Source organism: Liolophura sinensis, chromosome 7 (assembly GCF_032854445.1).
Source record: "Liolophura sinensis isolate JHLJ2023 chromosome 7, CUHK_Ljap_v2, whole genome shotgun sequence".
NCBI lineage: Eukaryota > Metazoa > Mollusca > Polyplacophora > Chitonida > Chitonidae > Liolophura > Liolophura sinensis.
In genome coordinates, this window is record NC_088301.1 from 5675139 (window position 1) to 5695190 (window position 20052).

General features: G+C 40.1%; 2 protein-coding genes across 2 annotated transcripts in view; both read left to right on the forward strand.

Moving 5' to 3' along the window:
* LOC135469894 (uncharacterized) overlaps positions 1 to 19790 on the forward strand; it is a 46399-nt gene extending 26609 nt beyond the window's left edge. The window contains exons 4-6 of the mRNA XM_064748528.1: positions 11119 to 11143; positions 15868 to 15941; positions 19416 to 19790. Coding sequence (XP_064604598.1) covers positions 11119 to 11143; positions 15868 to 15941; positions 19416 to 19790 — 474 coding nt within the window. The remainder of the gene's footprint in view (positions 1 to 11118; positions 11144 to 15867; positions 15942 to 19415) is intronic.
* Positions 3909 to 10330, forward strand: LOC135469653 (pulmonary surfactant-associated protein A-like). Its single transcript, XM_064748197.1, has 3 exons — positions 3909 to 4222; positions 6229 to 6301; positions 10155 to 10330. The coding sequence occupies exons 1-3, from the start codon at positions 4160 to 4162 to the stop codon at positions 10328 to 10330; spliced, it is 312 nt and encodes a 103-aa protein (XP_064604267.1). The 5' UTR covers positions 3909 to 4159.
* Positions 19791 to 20052: the final 262 nt, after the last annotated feature.

The following is a 20052-nucleotide window of genomic DNA, read 5'->3' on the forward strand; positions in this document are numbered from 1 at the left end:
ATAACATAACGAGTGATCACGGAACGCAAAGTGCTCTCAGTAGTGTATAACCTGCACTTGTGACAAGTGTAACGTTATTAGCCATTATAGCTACCGATTACAAGGATTTAACAGCGTTATATTATTACGTGTTGTGATAACGTTTTAATCGTGTCGCATTCTTACACTGGCTGATGTAAATGTCTTTTCCTCCATTTCTGTTTTTAGCTATATTCAGCTTTGCCCGATTCCTAGACACTTCTCGGTTTAGGCAGTTCGTAAAATGCACTGCCATCAATGGTAAAACCTGCATGAAGCCTACTCCTATGACAAAGCAATTATCATGTCATAACAGAGACCTCGTGTTTTGAGCTGAGAATCTTACCTAGCGTATATATACCTAAGTCCTTAACACGGATTGTTACATCTCATAGGGGAGACCAATTTTCACGGTAAAACGATACTCCAGAGAGGGTAAAACAAGAACAGGCAGCGACAACAATATGCCATATGGTGCCAAAAGGTAATATGTACGCGGTCCAATTCGGCCTCCTGTCAGTTTACCTGATTTATGGTTCTACTCTAACTATTCATGTAAATGCTTCAAATGGCAGCACTTAGCAACACGCATGGCTTATGCTGCTTTATGTAGGAATACAGCGGTGGTTATTGCGATGTATTAGGCGTTACGGGACTGATGTGTGCGACGTCATCAATAAAACAACAATGTCAACCAGTAAAATTTTGGTGTAAACAAACATCTGCCTAAACAGCATGTACTCAGATCCTGGTTGTTTGTTACGGTGACTTGTTTAACAAGTCAGACAGGTGTCACTTACAGTCATATGTCTCGTCAAGGGAAAAACGTGAGGAAGACTTTGCTGACTGGTAGTTGTTTGCAAACTGTCAAAAAGGTTAAAATGCGAAAGACAACAGCCATTTCAGGTTTCAGTTTATGAAGGTTGCACAGTGCATATATCACAAAATGTTCAGATATACGATATCCTCTTAAGCTATTAAAAATCCAAATGCCATAAATACAGCAAGTAGGTTGGATCCGGGTTCATAAAGGCTGTAGAGTATACAATTCAGGGAACCTTTCTATGTGCGATATGTATATGTCAAATGTCGCACTGACTCGGTTAGCACGCTGTTATAAAATCGTCAGTTGGCAAACTTTACGTCAAGCATGTTTAGGCGTGCTGGGCTGTCTTTGCTTAAAATGAAAACAGGATTTACAGGTTACAACATTACTGGTTTACAAATTCCAAGGGCGAATAAATATACTAGAGCAGGTAACACTCCAAATAACTAGCCTTGGTTTGCTCAAGACACCCAGGTCTGGAAGATGTTTATCACAACCTAATCACGCAGTGGACATTCTAGAAACACAATTGTTTGTTTCATGACAGATTTATATGGGGGCATACTGGCAACATGGTAATGGAAAAAATTCGAACTAAATGTTGGTAAAGGTCGTCGGTTTATTTTAAGCATTGTCAGATACATTTACAAAATTTAAAGCGAATCGATTGCAAATGTGATTTTGAAACTGTTTTCAACGATCAAAGTATCGTTTTAATCTCTCTTCAAAGAATGTTTTCTATTATATCACATACTATTTTGGTCCAGTAATAAATGTTTCTCTTTTTAATTTTCAGTTTCGTTTTAGGTGTGTTGTTTGTATTCTGTTATATACATTAAATCTGAGTGTGTACGTGTAGTGTATAAAAATAGTTTTGTTGATATCTTTCAAATTCATCGCTGTCAGAGAGATTTTAAATCATACTATTAGATACCCTCCGTAGGTGGTGAAGTCTAACAGCATACAAACCCTCCGTCCTCCATATTAAATTAATGTTTTAACATTAAGGCTAATACAGAACGAAATCTTTACCAGTGAGCACTTTTGTCAGCAACAGACCCGCTGAAGAAATAAAATGTTTTTTGCTTTAGGTATAGATGTCGTGAACTATTTATCGGCTGCCTGTATATCCAACATTTATTTCTTAGTGTCCTGTCTCATTTGCGTAGATTTGTATGGTTCACTACCGTAATTCATTAATATCGTAGGAAATGAAAGTGGCGCGCTTAAGCTATGATGCTAGGTGCCTGTGTATAATTTGCTCTATTTAAACATTTTCATGAACAATTCGAATGAAACGACCAAATCGGTGGTGTGATGGTTAGAGCGTCCGCCTTGACCTTGGGACACCCCGGAAAAATAAAAACTTTAAACTGGTACTTGCTGGAAATTAAAGCAAGGGATCAGGACTGGTTGGCCGTGTTTAACATAATGTGACATGGGTGGGGTTGTCCTATCTGGTGTCTTAGTGGTTGTAGCATTTTGGCGCATCAACTCGCACTGCCACATGAGAACACAACATATGTACACACACCTAATGACTCCTCGTGGCCAAATGAATGAATAATTGTTATTTACGATCAAGGATACATACATAGAAACTTTAGAATGAAATCATAACGAAGAAGAGGCCTATATTTCAATTGTTACCTGTAACCATTTACCTCCACTATCGTCGATTATTGCTTTCTATAATGTAAAATTTTACTGAGAAAAAGTAAAATATGTACCTTTTTGTTTGACCTTTTCTGGACAGAATCATATCCTGTAATCAGAATTCATATCATTGAGTCACAGGATGTACATACACGTATGGCGTTAAACTACAAATACCGCCAAATAACCTTTAGGGCGTTTTCCTGGATATGTCTAAATTGCTGGTTCTGATCTTAGCGGCGTAAGTGGCTTTGGCGTGGCCGGACGAAGTGGCTTTTGATAGACATGTGTGACGCTATTGTGTTCTTGAACCACTCTTCACAGTTTTTAATCTTTTCACATATACGTTTGCAGTCAGTATGGGTTAGATACAGCGGAGAGCCCTGAATGAAGCACAAGTTTTGGCGAGTTACTCACAATATTTCTCACATGTGATTTCAGATATATATGTACTATATAAACCAGATAGTTTTTTTGAATTGGTGCATCAATGCGCATGAGCAAAACGGGTGATATCGGTTATACAAGTGATATAAACAAAGGCATGGTTATTCACGCTTATGCTACAACATCACAGACTTGGACAAAAGCCAGATGTTCAGCTCAGGCCTAATTTGTATGTGTATTATTGTCTGATTATGTCTGAACTCATTTAAAGTCTTTGTTCTGAGGAAGAATCGCATATCCTGCTGAAATGTGTGCGACTGTCGAATATTATAATGCTTTAACAAAGCCGCATGGACTTACACGTTTGTCCCACAGCGAAGAAATCTCGGTCATGCGCCCCGAAAATAGCTATCAGCGGAAGACAAGTTGTCTTCAATGAATGTTAGATTGCGCGTAAGGCAACGCGAGGATCTTCGTACACTTTGGCTTACGACAGAGAGGAATCTACAAATTCCCGGTAAAATGTCGGATTTGATCCCGTGACCTGTTCGCCCTAGCTGTTGGAAAAGGAACAAATAACGCTATGATTGCAAAGTACTGTGTTTTACCGAAAAGTTAGCAATTTTCGACTGGCATACTCCACTTAATTCTGATGCATTCACCGATCATATAAAACCACGTAAGAGATTTCTGTGAAGTTTGTTTAATTTTCCATCAGAAAAACCTAAGTGTTTGCATCAAAAGTTTCATTTATGTGCTTCTAAAAGTGCGTTTTTTGCATATCAAACGTTTGGTGAAATAATGCATTTGTGACGCATTACTATATATATATCGCCAAAGTGAAATAAAACAAGACACAGGCTTCCAAGCAAAGACAGTTACTGATCGACCGATATACCAAATACTTTTTTTCTGCAACTCTAACGTGAATATTTGACCCAGTTGACTTAAGCTGAAAATCAGGGAATTCACCAGGTTTCTGGCGAATGGTAGAATGGTGCTCTGTGCATTCGCGGTTTTTTTACTTCTATAAATCCCGAATGTGGTGGTATAAGTAAACAAATTCTTTAGCACCTCTTCAAACACCCATGAAAAAACAGGTTAAGTTGACATTTGATCCACATGCCCTTGTGAAGCCTGAGTTGAAATTATTGAGCACAAAAGAACCGGATTGATTTCTAAGGACGAGAATATCCGGTTCAAGCTACCTCCCCTATCTATATAAATGTCTGGTAAATTTGCCGTTGCATTCATCTGGCGGACCACGACACCATGATCTACGAAGTTTCTCTCCTTCTGCTGGGCTTCAGTTTCGCCCTGAATGTCGGAGTTCAGGTTGGTTTTTTTTTTACTTTTACGGACAACCCAGGCGTTGGGGTGTGAAAGCGAAGTTAAGAGTTATATTAGAGCATTTCTGATGGAGTGAAAACTATGACCGATTTACTGAATCTCCGTAAAGTTTTCTTCTATTTAAATATGAAAACCCGCCTAGAGCATCGTTATTGTGAAGCACAATACTTAGTTCATACTTAGTTACCGGTCAAATTATGCTTTTTTATAAAACAAAATTTTAGTATTGCCTGCTTACACTATTTAACTGCAAATATTTTATTTAATGGTCGTTTTTCCAGTAATTCATCTAGGCGATGATTAAGGAAATTTTTTGTTGAGGGCAACATAACCGAGTCTTCAATTTCGGTCCGACTCAAATTTTTTTTCCTGGAAATGTAAGAATTTCGAGGGCGGGGAGAGAGCCATGGACGACAACGTGCTGAGCCATAAACAAAAATGCCGAAATGAATTGAGTTGTCTAGCATGCATGCAGTCTTTTGTTACTTGATGCATGTAGACAATTAAGCCTGACTGATTTATTCAGGTGGGACAAAATACGGTGGTGTTTCCTTTACCCCTCTTCAGCACTCAAAATTGCCTGGTAATCCTGACTCGTAAAACTCCTTCCCGTCTGTATCAAGACTGTCCAGTGGTGTGAACGCATTCGTTCTTTGCTCTACACCGTCACAATTATCGGCAGAGGTGTGCTCATAAAAAATGTATGAAGCACACACTGCAACGTCACAGAAGAAAACGATGTGTTGTACTTCCATTTGGACCGTGTGTGTAGCTCGTCCTCGAGTTTCCCACTCGATAGATCTAATAGTGATGGTCATGCATTATCCCATACTCGCCAGTAAAGGTTAAAACTGTACATCTTTTGTGTTGGGAGGGGCAGAAGCTGGCAAATTCCTTGGGTTCTTGTTCGTGAATTGACATGCGCCACTTAATGTCTTGCAGCCGACAGTCACAGATTCGTTAAATCTACCGTTTAATAACACTAGTCAGAGTGGCTCAGTACTTCTCCTGTACGTCAGTGCACTGCACGATATCCAGGCTCCTTTTACACCCACGGGGTTCCAGAGTTTGTATCTCTGTAAATTTCCTATTGGGCTGGTGTTACGACCCAAACTGTCTGTATTAGAAAGAGATGGCTTGTTCGAAATACACGACAGTTTAGCCACACAAAAAAGTAAACAAAACCAGCAGATTCTATTTTACAACAATTTATTGGCTTAACAAGAACAGATAATAAGATTTATACAAATACTAAAGTACTTAAGTTGAACAAGAAAGGATAGCAGTATCTATACAAATACTAAAGTACTTACGGTGTCAAGTCCAAACGGACGCGTATATTCCACAATATATATACCACATAGGCATAAATGCTAAGAGGCAAATTCACAAGAGGGAAAATCCACAGTATAACTGAGTGTATGACGAAATATACACAAACAGGGTCCGTGTACTAATAGGCACTGTGTATACAAGAGCACAAATTAAACATACAAGTTCAGACTGAACAAGTGCTCGGTGGAGATTGGATATAAAAACGCCAGAGGCTATAGAAACACCAAAATTCAGCACAAATGGCCTACTAAAGTAATACACAGCAAAAGCATCCAAGCTCTCAATAATTCTCCTTTCTCCGTTCTCTGTTCTCTCCGTTTGACCTGCTTTCATAGGTCTTATATAGCCTGGTGGAATTGTCCAGAATAAGAAAATTCCTGAACACTTGATGTAAACAAACAGGCACCGAACTGAGCGCATTCTGGAATATTCTAAGGTAGAGGCAGACAGCATGCGCTGAACTCAGCGTATGTAAACAGTGGCAAGCTAAATTTACAAACTGACGGCAGTCGTGCACATAACACTGGTCAAAAAAAAAATCCCATAGACATTGGTGGAAGAAAGGTTCCATATATAAAAGCTGAAAAACAAGTATTTGTATTTATTAACCCAGAAGCCGTTTTTATTGTGTAACAACACTGCATATTTCGTTTTAGGGCAGCGTGAAGACAGTCCACCCTTCGACGACCTCTGTCCCAGTAGCTGAACTGAGCCGATTTAGAGCCAATGGTAAGAATTTTTTTCGTGACAGTAAAAACACATTAAATGACACAGTCTGACCGAGTCGTCTATAGCGTTAGTGTCGTACACCATTTTGCGTGTTAGTCATACTCTCCAGTGTACGTGCAGTTCGATTGTAATTTGCCTTACAATCATTACTCAATATTTACAATACTCAAAATTTTAGCATAACTTACCACAAGTAGTAAATAATTCTTGTTTACATAATTGCTATTAAGTATGTTAACACAGTCAATGTTATCAAAGCAGGATGCCATATCGCGAGTCCAAAAGGCCCATACTTTTGGGTTTAAATGCTTGAAACGGTACAGACTTGGGACTTGACTCATGTTTGATTCATCGAATCAGTCACAAACGTACTTTTCTACATTTTTCATGTTATAATTTTAAATCATACACCTTACAAATATGTGAATGTGTAGAGTAAATTTAACAAATAAATTCCTGGCATGGGTTCTTAAAGGCAGGTTTACAATCAAAAAGGCGGACGAGGCTATTATTTCATGCCGAAGCCCTATTTTCAGTCGGGTATGCATTATTATAAATCGAATATTTCTCCTGTGCATGTGTTTTTACATACATTTCCCTAAGGCATATTTTGATAACCACACACTATTAGGCATTTCATCCAAATCACTGTTTTGGCCGTCAACTGGTTTAACAATACCCAAAGTCAAATTACCAGTCCATTTTCATAATAAAGACATGTAGCATCCAAATAATTCTAAAGGAAAATAGTTAAGCGGCAGTAAAAGAAAAGTCAGTTTTTACTGATGTCGGAAAGACTTACGTGTGTAATGTTCAAAACGTCAAATCCAGCACGCAGGCCACTACACTTTGTGTTATGAAGCAAACAAAAAAGTATCCTAGGAACCTATACGCTTTTATTGCAACTGTTCTTATAAACAACGCGTTGTTATTAAAACTGTGTCATGCGTGATTATACGCGTCCATCCCCATGCCCAGAGTTAACCGGAACTGTATGCATACTTATAAAACAAAGTACCATTTAGATTTTCCACGGTAACAGTTTGAACTGAAGAACACAAATTCACATTTGTTTCACCTCGAATTATGTTGGTCAACGTCGACGTTACATAGAGATTATCATCACACTGTGCTGATCTGCATCGTCGTATCTGCTCGAGTTCTCTGCGGAAGTGAAGAAGTGATTTAATTGCATGTGGATGACTAAAAGTTCTTTAAAATTGCTGAAGTCTCTGTGAGTTCTTAAAAGACTTTGTCAACAAAGTTAATGGGCAGCTGATCCGTGGCAGAAATTGAGGTGAAATGTGCAATTTGAGAAGGATGCACCCTGGAAAATACCGGCAGTTGTACATGTTCTAGTGGCATGGTTTACATTGTGTGTGAAATTCTGTGAAACAAATAGATCATTCTGTACTGTAAAAGATGATGGGACAGCTGCATCAATTTCTGTGAATGTATTGGGTTGGGGAGAAAGAGTAACGCTCGCAGCGGGAGGCTTTGTGACTGGTGCATTTAAAATGATGTAGCTCATCTTTTCCTGCATACCATTAGAAAAAAAACAGCGTAAATATTTATACTTGCAACATTTTTGTGGCCAGTGAGTTGCATAATAGTCGCGGGAGCTACGCCAGCATGAAGGAGACGGTTACATGTTGTTTTGCGGGCACTGTGGTTTGTAAAACAGCCAGGTAAGTTCGATCGTTTTGCCATGGTTTTCATAATTGACTTTAGGGTGTGCTCTCCCATTGGTTGGCATTTGTACCATACATTACTGCAAACTTTTCTTTTGTAATTAATGCCGAGGTAAAATGGATTGTCGGCTGTTCATATTTTTGGTGGCCTGTGATCCTTGTAGACTTGGTACGCCTCAACCGGGCAGTCATGTAGTTTGACATCGACAGCTATCAGCGTTGTGGAATGTAATTTGACGCCAAAAATCACGAAGCAGACGACACAAAAAATGACGAAAATATTTGATTATAACCTTTTTGCCCATAATGTTGGCATGTAGACAGTGTAGAAAAAATTTTATTAGTTTTTCTGGGTCTTAAATTTAGGGAGAATAAGTCGCATGTTCGTGTAAATAGGTCAGCTCTGCATGGAAATCCCCGTCAAGGACCGCAGGGCTTTCCCAGGGAAAGGTCACTCGGTGCGAAAGTACTTCCGCCCTTGCAAAATGTTCAGAGGATGGTGATACGAAAAAATATCAGGGGTCTCTGTATCAGCCGGGTAACACGCGGAGGTATATGATAAAGTAAAATGTTAACCCAGTATTACCCATGATACCGATGTTTCTCTCAAACGTATCCTTCTCTTCTTCCTCTTTGGACAATTACCAAATTTTCCCATATGACGTCTAATCGCTTCTTACCTTTTATCCACTTTAATATCACCTGTTTTAGATCACCACCACATTACAGGCAATCGATTAGCTGAGGCTTTTGTGAGAAACCTGTTGTGAGAAGTTGTCTGGGATGGGATGTTCATTTCTATAGAAAGTGAAATTGGCGTAACTTGAATAAATCCAAAATGGCCGCCACTTTGCTTACTGTTGCCACAAGTTAGTGATTATTTGACACACACACACGCATATATGTGTTGTTGTTAACTACATATTGTTATAAGCTGAGAACTAGAGGTTTATAACAATGATAGACAGGGATAGACACAAACATATTATGTCATCGATTGGGACATGGTGATGTATCAGTAACGTAGTTTTACAATGATGTAAGAAATGGAGTGAAAAATTAAAATGTCCCGGTTTCCTTGTTTAATATTCACGAACAACGCTAATAATTCATAAAAGCTCATTAATTGTCTTAATCTATTGAACCCAATGGTTTCCTTATATTTATATATGGCGGAGGAAAAGATAAAGAAGAAAAATGAGGATTTGTTCCGAAAGTCCTCAAATAATATGATAACAATCCTGTAATCGTGCCAGCCATCTGCAACTATACTTACCATTCTGTGGTAGACCGGGACAATATCATGAGTGGGAAATAGGACGTGGTAAGGTAAGGAGGAGAATCGGCCCCAAAATCCCAGCACAATTCTGTAAATTTCCGAATCAGAAGTATAAAACTTGGTGGAGACACCCATAAAAATTGTATGATCATAAAATAGATGGTTGCTTAGTAATAACCGGCTAAAACTGCACTCTCGATGAAAAACGTTAATTTTTTGCCCAAACGAGGTACTGTGCTTTTTAATTTACAGAATAAAGATCAACATTTACCAGTAAAATATTTTCACTGACTTTCATGCCTGCATTTATACGTGATGTCAAAGTTTTTCTTTGACTTTTGTATTCATATGTAAAACATAATTTCCATATTGTGATTAGTTTAATCATACTCTAGCCAGTTTAAAACCCGTATTTTTGCTATAGTTTGTCACATATCCTTCATAGTAGAGCGAACAAGCGAACTTACTAACGGGTAGAACATCATGGGAAGATTTTAAATCTTTTTTTTTTTGACTTTGGAATCATTCTTTGGTGTCCGTAAAGATACAAGCCAAGCACTGGGGCCGATTCCTCGCCTTACCATACAAAGTCCTTTCAGACTCCTTGTTGTCCTAAAAATGACAAGAGTTCATTTTCTTGAATATGTTAGGTATTTGCCATGTAACTAACAACATAAGCCCGGGTTCATTCTGAGTCCTAGATTGACCCATGACGATGGCATTCATGAGCACCTTTTCTGATATTGTTTCCCGTGTTCAAAGCAACCCGGTGTAGCCCTAGCAAAGTTGGTACTTTCTTTTACTGGGTGATTATAACAGGCATGTCTGTGGTTAAGCCACCAAGCTAAGTGTAATATGTGGCAAACCATGTCTTTACTTGTAGATTTTTCCTCCAATAGTCGATTTTTTCGTGGACGAGATGGTAGAGACGGTAGGGACGGACTGCAGGGACCTGTTGGACCGCCCGGTCCAGCCGGTCCTCCGGGCCCTGCGGGACCGCAAGGGGAGAGGGGGCGACAGGGTCCCAAGGGGGAGAGAGGACTTCCGGTGAGTATATGAGAGAGATGTACAGAGGTATATAATATCATCAGACTGCTGAAAGGGTCTTCGTTTGTTGAATTTATTTATTTATTTGATTGGTGGTTTACGTTGTACTCAAGAATATTTCACGTTCGCCAGCATTGTGGTGGGTGGAAACCGGGCACAGCCAGGCGGAAACCCACGACCATCCACAGGGTGCTGCCAGACCTTCCAACATACTGCCGGGGAGGAAGCCAGCATGAGCTGGACTTGAACTCACAGCGACCGCATCCTTCCTATGTTGAGGGCATACAGAATAGACTGATAGTGGAGATAAGATTTCCTGGGTTAAACCCTAAAGCCTTGGTCACGCTTGAGTAAATCTACCATACCTTAAATTCAGCTTAGGTAAATACAATTACTGTTTATTTTTTTTTTAAATAAAAAAATCAACTGAACTCTCAGTTAATGCACATGCATTGATAATTCATCACATTGGACAACTGCCTTAAAGACATTTTCCTGTGGATTTTTGTAAAAATCCATGTTCGCTAATCAAATCAAATTGTCCTTTTTTGACAAGAACTCAAATTATTCCCGTTAAAAAAATATCATCGTACCTGTACCATTTACAGCTTTAAAAGGATTGTTAATTTTGAACTGAAAAAAATGCACTAATTTTAGCATCGCTTAAAAAAATCAAAGTCTATAGACACAGGGATCACAACTGTGACACAACCTACTGATGAGTATGTATAATATTTAATACATAACAGATAGATGTTCAACGTTTTGGTTACTGATCAAGGCTGGAATTGACTTTGCAGGGAATTGCGGAGCCGCCATTGGTTGGTGAGTAATTGATTAGCTACGTTTTGGTGATGGGCAGAGATTGTAGAGAAATACATTTATTTATTTATTTATTTGATTGGTGTTTTACGCCGTATTCAAAAAGTATTTCACTTTTGCGACGGTGGCCAGCATTATGGTGGGTGGAAACCGGGCAGAGCCCGGGGGAAACCCACGACCATCCGCAGGTTGTTGTCAGACCTTTCCACGTACGACCAGAGAGGAAGCCAGTATGAGCTGGACTTGAACTCACAGCGACCGAATTAATGACAGACCCCTGGATCATCAGGCTAAGCTAACGCGCTAACAAACTAAACCACGGAGGCCCCCTGAAGAAATGAAGAAAATGGAGTGAAGTGAAAGTTAGATTCGGCTATAAGCACATATATATGACGACATATTAGCTGGTTCGTATGATACGAGTAGTTCAGGGTGGGTTTCGTGTTTTTTGCCCTATAACATGAACAATAACATAACAGCCACAGATAAATGGCACTTCTTGACTATATAGGTCATCAGTTCAGGTGTATATGTGTATCTACTTATTCACAAACACCTGGTAAGGCTCGAAATAACGTCAAGCCACCAGCAGTGTGTGGAGGAAATATTTCAGTCTCATATACCATACATTTGGCTGTCGATGTTCAATTGGTTTCATCAGGTCTTTAGTCACGATTTACGATGGCGGAAGTGTAAAAACCTAAAAACAAAGAAGGCTGATACCATAAACAGTGGCTACACTAGAAAAGATTGGTGGCTAGAGGCCGGTTCGGAGGCGGCTCGGACGTTTATAGCAGCGAAAAGAGGAGATAAACTAAGCTGGCTTCATCTCATCCTCCAGTTTTGGTGGCCTAAATTAGAATGGTTTTCGACGGTGCAAACTCAAAAAGGGAAATGTTGGCTCAGTTGCATACTAATTCTCGATGTGACAGGTGACAGTAAAAAAGAAAAAAATTAGAAACATAACTGATAAGAGCGATAAAACCGGGGTTCATGACGTCTGTTGTGTTTTTAACACAGCTCAAAGATTTACCGTTGTACAACTGTAAAAGTTTTCTGTCACATGACATGCAAATATGGGGAAAACGTTTTTCGTAAATTGTGGCAAATTATAAATTGCTGGAAGACTATAAGACCAGATTCGTCCGGTAAAATCGGATAGAATCTTGAAATTCCAATTTTTTTCTCACATGAAATCACTTTCGCTGTATCAGATAAATATGCTATATTGAAGTCAATCAGATATGATTTTATTAAGAAAATTTATATCAGATGCATGATTTCATATCAAATGAATATGAACGCCAGATCTGCTAACTGAGAACACCAAAAGTTTTGCTCACCAATGGTTATCTCAAGGTCTACTACAGTCCTGGAAAAATGTTTGGAATATTGGTGAATTTCACACCATCTCCACGAAGAGCGTGGTTCGTTGCGTTCAGGTCAATAATCTGTCGATTGGTTTCACTTGGACTAGTCTCTATGATGCATTATCAATAGTTTCCTCAAACCAAAACATTTCTAAATGTTATAGGAGACGAGTTTTTCACGATATTCTGAAAGCGCCCCAAACAAATGCAGAAATTCAGTGAAACCCATGTATTTTATTACGAGCTGTAACTTTTATTCGATTGGAAATATGTCTGCAATACTTGGTAAGTTAAATATGCAAAACACTAACAATACAGAAAATTAATTTAGTACTTGGTGTGCCCACCCCTCGCATTGTACAATGCGCGCACACGTCTTGGCATACTGGCAACTAAGGAAGTCAAAGTTTCTTCCGGTATATCTCTCCAGCAAGTGAGCACAGCACGAGTTAGTTCAGCCACGTTCGTTGGGGCTTCATCCAGGTTATTCAACCCACGGGAAACTTCCGCCCACAAGTTCTCAATTGGGTTCATATCCGGTGAAATGGCTGGCCACTGCATGTGCTCAACACCCTCCTGTTCCAGAAAATTCCGTATCAGTTCGGTCCGGTGCGACGTGGCGTTGTCGTCCTGATACACAAAGTTTGCCCTGAATTGTTGCCGAGCAAATGGGAGCATTATCGTTTCCAGAATCCGTTGATATTGGTGCTGGTTCATGAGTCCATCCAAGACGTGCAGGTCGCATTTACCAGTGCTATGAAAAGCACCCCAGACGGTGACCCCACCGCCCCCGCCTTGGACTCTGGGAATGATGCAATCTTCGTTCAGAGCCTCGTGAGCCTGACGACGCACCATCACACGGCCATCTTCCCGGTACACGACAAAACGAGACTCATCATTGAATATCACGTGTCGCCAGTGTCCCACCTGCCAGTTCAGGTGTTCCCGCGCCCAGGATAAGCGTGCCTGGCGGTGTCGACGCTGTAGCAAAGGCTTCCTCTTAGGCCTCCTTACCAAATACCCAGCAGTCAACAGTCTGGATCGCACTAAGCGGCTTGACACAGGAGTATTGGTAAATCTCATCCAGTCAGCGCGTATCTGGTTGGAGCTCTTCGTACGGCCATTGCGGCAAAGTCTCACCAGATACCGGTCCTCTCTCTCGGTGGTCTTTCCTGGCCGACCAGACCTCGGTCTAGGCGTCGGCACACCCGTCTGTCGGTGTCGCTTAAAGATTTAAGAGAGACGGCTCCCTGAGTGACACCAAGAGCTGCTGCAATGTCCTTCTGTTTTGCTATAGCCAGGCTCATACCAACGATACGGTTGCAGACTGCAGCACTCATTTGACGTCTCATGATCACAGCAGTATTGTTGGAAACACTCTGGAGCACTGGCATGCCTTAACCGAGCTTTTGTAAGAGTTACAAGGTTAAATTATAATCACGTCTGCGTACATGACTTTTTCACTGAGAAATGGATGGTCATGCTTTGTCCCAACTGTAATTTTGCTCAGGTGACACAAGCAATTATGGTGTGTATGAGCTGAAAGGGGACATAATCCACTACATTTTCCACCCAAACAAGAATGTGTGCATTCAATGTAAGGCGCACAAAAGTATGTTTCTGGTAAATGCTATCATCAGTGAAAACAATATTCCAAACTTTTTTCCAGGACTGTATATACTGTATACGTTTTACGCATTTCTGCCATGCTCTTTTACTGGCAGAAATTTTTTAACTTTGAAAACTGCAGAAATGGCGATTTTTTGGCATGTTCTTCTATCGGTTTACAAAATATTTCTCCTTGCAATCGGGTGAGGCTATTAAAAATATATACCCACTCCCGGTTTTGACAATGTCATTTCCGGTTTTGCAAAATTGCAAACCTGGAATCAGGGTGCAAACCTTCATCAGATAGAACTATTTTCCACAATATTTCCTTCCAGTATCTAACCGAAAAAAGTCCTCAAGAACAAATTTAACATGCCTAGGCTTTGTGCAACCGTAGTTTAAATTTCATCTCAATCGCACTAGCTATTGTTTTTCGTTTTCCACAAAAGGCAACATGACCGCAAAGTCAAGTGGTCAAAACTTTCCAAAAGTTGAGGTGCATTTCCTTTTGTTGAGGATACTGTTAACCGCTACAATAGGGATTTAATCCTGTACTGGCCTGCAAGCGTAAAAATGTTGTACAGAGAGAAAAGAAGTAAGATAATTCAATGAAAACATAGCAAACGACATTGTGACATCTCTATAGATCGACATATGTGTTCACAGTAGCATGTCTTCAGCTCACTGGTAAATGATGTCCTGAAATTTTGAAGCTTCCTTCCTAGTTTTGATGTTTGGCTGTCTTTGCGTATTTGAATAACTCTGGCATAACGGAAAGCAATGGTAGAAGTTGCACTGCTGAGCGCGGCTGAATCTATGAGTCGCAACAGACATTTGTATATCAACCGTCAACCCAGATGGATGTTCTAGAGCAAGAATTACAAAGTCAGTTTCCAAAATGACGTTTAACACAACCTATCAAAGAAGTAAGAAAGTGTATGAAGTACGAAAATAGCAGTAAAATAGCAGGTATAGTATATGCCGTATATATCACCGGGGAGTTGTAATAAAAAGCATTATGCTGAGTAAGACGTTGTGAGATTGTAATATAATGAACGCTTCTTTGTCATGTGAAAAAAAATCCACACTACACAACAGAAAACATTGTCAGAATGCTTTCTGTTGGATTTCTGTTGAACACAGAAACATCACGCCGCACGTGACGGAAATCACAAGCAGAATGCGTCTTGCTGAACACTGTCCATGTCATCACTATGCAAGGTTTATCTGTTGAATAGAAGGGAAAGCAGTAGCGGGAATGCGCCCTGTTGAACTTTGCTGATGTCATTTTTGTGTAGAATAACGGTAACACGGATAACAGTAGCAGGAAGCTCCCCACAAAACTTTACTGAAACGTTTGCCACGTAGAGTCATTATTCCGGAAATAAGAAAATGCAGTAGCTTAACGCGATCTACTAAACACTGCTGGTATGGTCACTACATGTATATAAACAATAGCTGTCTTACAAAACTTAAGTTGTTTCCTGTTGTTTCCACTGGTGATATCACCGTCTCATTGTGCGTTTTAAAATCCTAATAATTTTATAACAGCTTTAAAACATATTTTCAGGAAAGAATTGAACACGTAATAAGTCGCGTGGCCAATTTTTTGTGCAGTTGAAATAATCTGTTTTTTTGTAAGCAAACTTGTCATGCAATCTGTGGAAGAACTAATGTCGCAGGTTGATTTTAACTCCAGTTTCCTTAATCTGTCGCCTATTATAGACATAGTATTATATTGTTAAACAGGTGGCGCTGTTTACACCCGCTGGGGAAGAAAAGTATGTCCTGGCCATGCAACTATGTTGTACGGAGGTATGTTTGTATGTATGCTTTGGGTTTAACGTCGCACTTAACAATTTTTTTTAGTGATATGACGACGAAAAGTCATTATGTGTGTGTACATGTACTGTGTGTTCCTGAGGCCGGGCTCTAATCTCTAAGTGCTGAGCGCTAAGCAAGCCAACAACAAGTACCATTTTTAAAGTCTTTGGTCTCCCGGATTCGAGGCGGACCCTCTAACCATTTTACCACTGAAGCGGTCAGTTCTATCCACGTAATACTGAGTCGTTCTTACTACCCTACTTGTGGTTTACCCTTTTCTCTCACAAACTCCACATAGTGTTGTAAGGGAAAAATCTCTCTGTACTTTCGTTTCACTCATCTCTGCGGAATTATATTGGAAGATCTAACGCCAACCTGCGGATTGTCGTGCATTTCCCCTCGGTTTCCCGGTTGCCTCCCAACATAATGCTGGCCGCCGTCGTATAAGTGAAATGTTCTTGAGTACTGCGTAAAACACTCATCAAGTAAATAACATACATAAACAAAGGAATATACGATTTCCACATAACGGTATTTAATGACAAATTCCTTTCTAAACTGTGGTGGGAAAACTCTTATCCGATTTCCATTTCTTTATTTGATTGGTGTTTCACGTCGGACTCAAGAATATGTCATTTATACGACGGCGGCCAACATTATGAAGATGCTGTCTGATTTCTAAACGTCTAAAAAGTTAGTTCTATGGACACCCTATGTATCATAAATGTACAAAAATGCAGGCGAGACAGACTTCTTATTTCGAGGTTGAGCTGAAAATAAATGCCATTTTACTGCATAAAACAAAGATGAAAGCAGGAAGTAAGAGTTCTGGATAAAACTGCGACATATATTTTCGTAATTTTACATAAGTGGTACTACATATTTGAAACAATACTTAGAAATTGTGGTAAATATGTAGGAACACCAAAATGACAAGAACAACATCGCTGGATGAAACGGGATCATGACTGCAAAACTCCCTACGAGATTAAATATACACAACTATAGCAAACATTTACTTCATAAATTAAACAGGTCACGCTTGAGTAAATCTACCATACCTTAAATTCAGCTTAGGTAAATACAATTACTGTTTATTTTTTTTTTAAATAAAAAAATCAACTGAACTCTCAGTTAATGCACATGCATTGATAATTCATCACATTGGACAACTGCCTTAAAGACATTTTCCTGTGGATTTTTGTAAAAATCCATGTTCGCTAATCAAATCAAATTGTCCTTTTTTGACAAGAACTCAAATTATTCCCGTTAAAAAAATATCATCGTACCTGTACCATTTACAGCTTTAAAAGGATTGTTAATTTTGAACTGAAAAAAATGCACTAATTTTAGCATCGCTTAAAAAAATCAAAGTCTATAGACACAGGGATCACAACTGTGACACAACCTACTGATGAGTATGTATAATATTTAATACATAACAGATAGATGTTCAACGTTTTGGTTACTGATCAAGGCTGGAATTGACTTTGCAGGGAATTGCGGAGCCGCCATTGGTTGGTGAGTAATTGATTAGCTACGTTTTGGTGATGAGCAGAGATTGTAGAGAAATACATTTATTTATTTATTTATTTGATTGGTGTTTTACGCCGTATTCAAAAAGTATTTCACTTTTGCGACGGTGGCCAGCATTATGGTGGGTGGAAACCGGGCAGAGCCCGGGGGAAACCCACGACCATCCGCAGGTTGTTGTCAGACCTTTCCACGTACGACCAGAGAGGAAGCCAGTATGAGCTGGACTTGAACTCACAGCGACCGAATTAATGACAGACCCCTGGATCATCAGGCTAAGCTAACGCGCTAACAAACTAAACCACGGAGGCCCCCTGAAGAAATGAAGAAAATGGAGTGAAGTGAAAGTTAGATTCGGCTATAAGCACATATATATGACGACATATTAGCTGGTTCGTATGATACGAGTAGTTCAGGGTGGGTTTCGTGTTTTTTGCCCTATAACATGAACAATAACATAACAGCCACAGATAAATGGCACTTCTTGACTATATAGGTCATCAGTTCAGGTGTATATGTGTATCTACTTATTCACAAACACCTGGTAAGGCTCGAAATAACGTCAAGCCACCAGCAGTGTGTGGAGGAAATATTTCAGTCTCATATACCATACATTTGGCTGTCGATGTTCAATTGGTTTCATCAGGTCTTTAGTCACGATTTACGATGGCGGAAGTGTAAAAACCTAAAAACAAAGAAGGCTGATACCATAAACAGTGGCTACACTAGAAAAGATTGGTGGCTAGAGGCCGGTTCGGAGGCGGCTCGGACGTTTATAGCAGCGAAAAGAGGAGATAAACTAAGCTGGCTTCATCTCATCCTCCAGTTTTGGTGGCCTAAATTAGAATGGTTTTCGACGGTGCAAACTCAAAAAGGGAAATGTTGGCTCAGTTGCATACTAATTCTCGATGTGACAGGTGACAGTAAAAAAGAAAAAAATTAGAAACATAACTGATAAGAGCGATAAAACCGGGGTTCATGACGTCTGTTGTGTTTTTAACACAGCTCAAAGATTTACCGTTGTACAACTGTAAAAGTTTTCTGTCACATGACATGCAAATATGGGGAAAACGTTTTTCGTAAATTGTGGCAAATTATAAATTGCTGGAAGACTATAAGACCAGATTCGTCCGGTAAAATCGGATAGAATCTTGAAATTCCAATTTTTTTCTCACATGAAATCACTTTCGCTGTATCAGATAAATATGCTATATTGAAGTCAATCAGATATGATTTTATTAAGAAAATTTATATCAGATGCATGATTTCATATCAAATGAATATGAACGCCAGATCTGCTAACTGAGAACACCAAAAGTTTTGCTCACCAATGGTTATCTCAAGGTCTACTACAGTCCTGGAAAAATGTTTGGAATATTGGTGAATTTCACACCATCTCCACGAAGAGCGTGGTTCGTTGCGTTCAGGTCAATAATCTGTCGATTGGTTTCACTTGGACTAGTCTCTATGATGCATTATCAATAGTTTCCTCAAACCAAAACATTTCTAAATGTTATAGGAGACGAGTTTTTCACGATATTCTGAAAGCGCCCCAAACAAATGCAGAAATTCAGTGAAACCCATGTATTTTATTACGAGCTGTAACTTTTATTCGATTGGAAATATGTCTGCAATACTTGGTAAGTTAAATATGCAAAACACTAACAATACAGAAAATTAATTTAGTACTTGGTGTGCCCACCCCTCGCATTGTACAATGCGCGCACACGTCTTGGCATACTGGCAACTAAGGAAGTCAAAGTTTCTTCCGGTATATCTCTCCAGCAAGTGAGCACAGCACGAGTTAGTTCAGCCACGTTCGTTGGGGCTTCATCCAGGTTATTCAACCCACGGGAAACTTCCGCCCACAAGTTCTCAATTGGGTTCATATCCGGTGAAATGGCTGGCCACTGCATGTGCTCAACACCCTCCTGTTCCAGAAAATTCCGTATCAGTTCGGTCCGGTGCGACGTGGCGTTGTCGTCCTGATACACAAAGTTTGCCCTGAATTGTTGCCGAGCAAATGGGAGCATTATCGTTTCCAGAATCCGTTGATATTGGTGCTGGTTCATGAGTCCATCCAAGACGTGCAGGTCGCATTTACCAGTGCTATGAAAAGCACCCCAGACGGTGACCCCACCGCCCCCGCCTTGGACTCTGGGAATGATGCAATCTTCGTTCAGAGCCTCGTGAGCCTGACGACGCACCATCACACGGCCATCTTCCCGGTACACGACAAAACGAGACTCATCATTGAATATCACGTGTCGCCAGTGTCCCACCTGCCAGTTCAGGTGTTCCCGCGCCCAGGATAAGCGTGCCTGGCGGTGTCGACGCTGTAGCAAAGGCTTCCTCTTAGGCCTCCTTACCAAATACCCAGCAGTCAACAGTCTGGATCGCACTAAGCGGCTTGACACAGGAGTATTGGTAAATCTCATCCAGTCAGCGCGTATCTGGTTGGAGCTCTTCGTACGGCCATTGCGGCAAAGTCTCACCAGATACCGGTCCTCTCTCTCGGTGGTCTTTCCTGGCCGACCAGACCTCGGTCTAGGCGTCGGCACACCCGTCTGTCGGTGT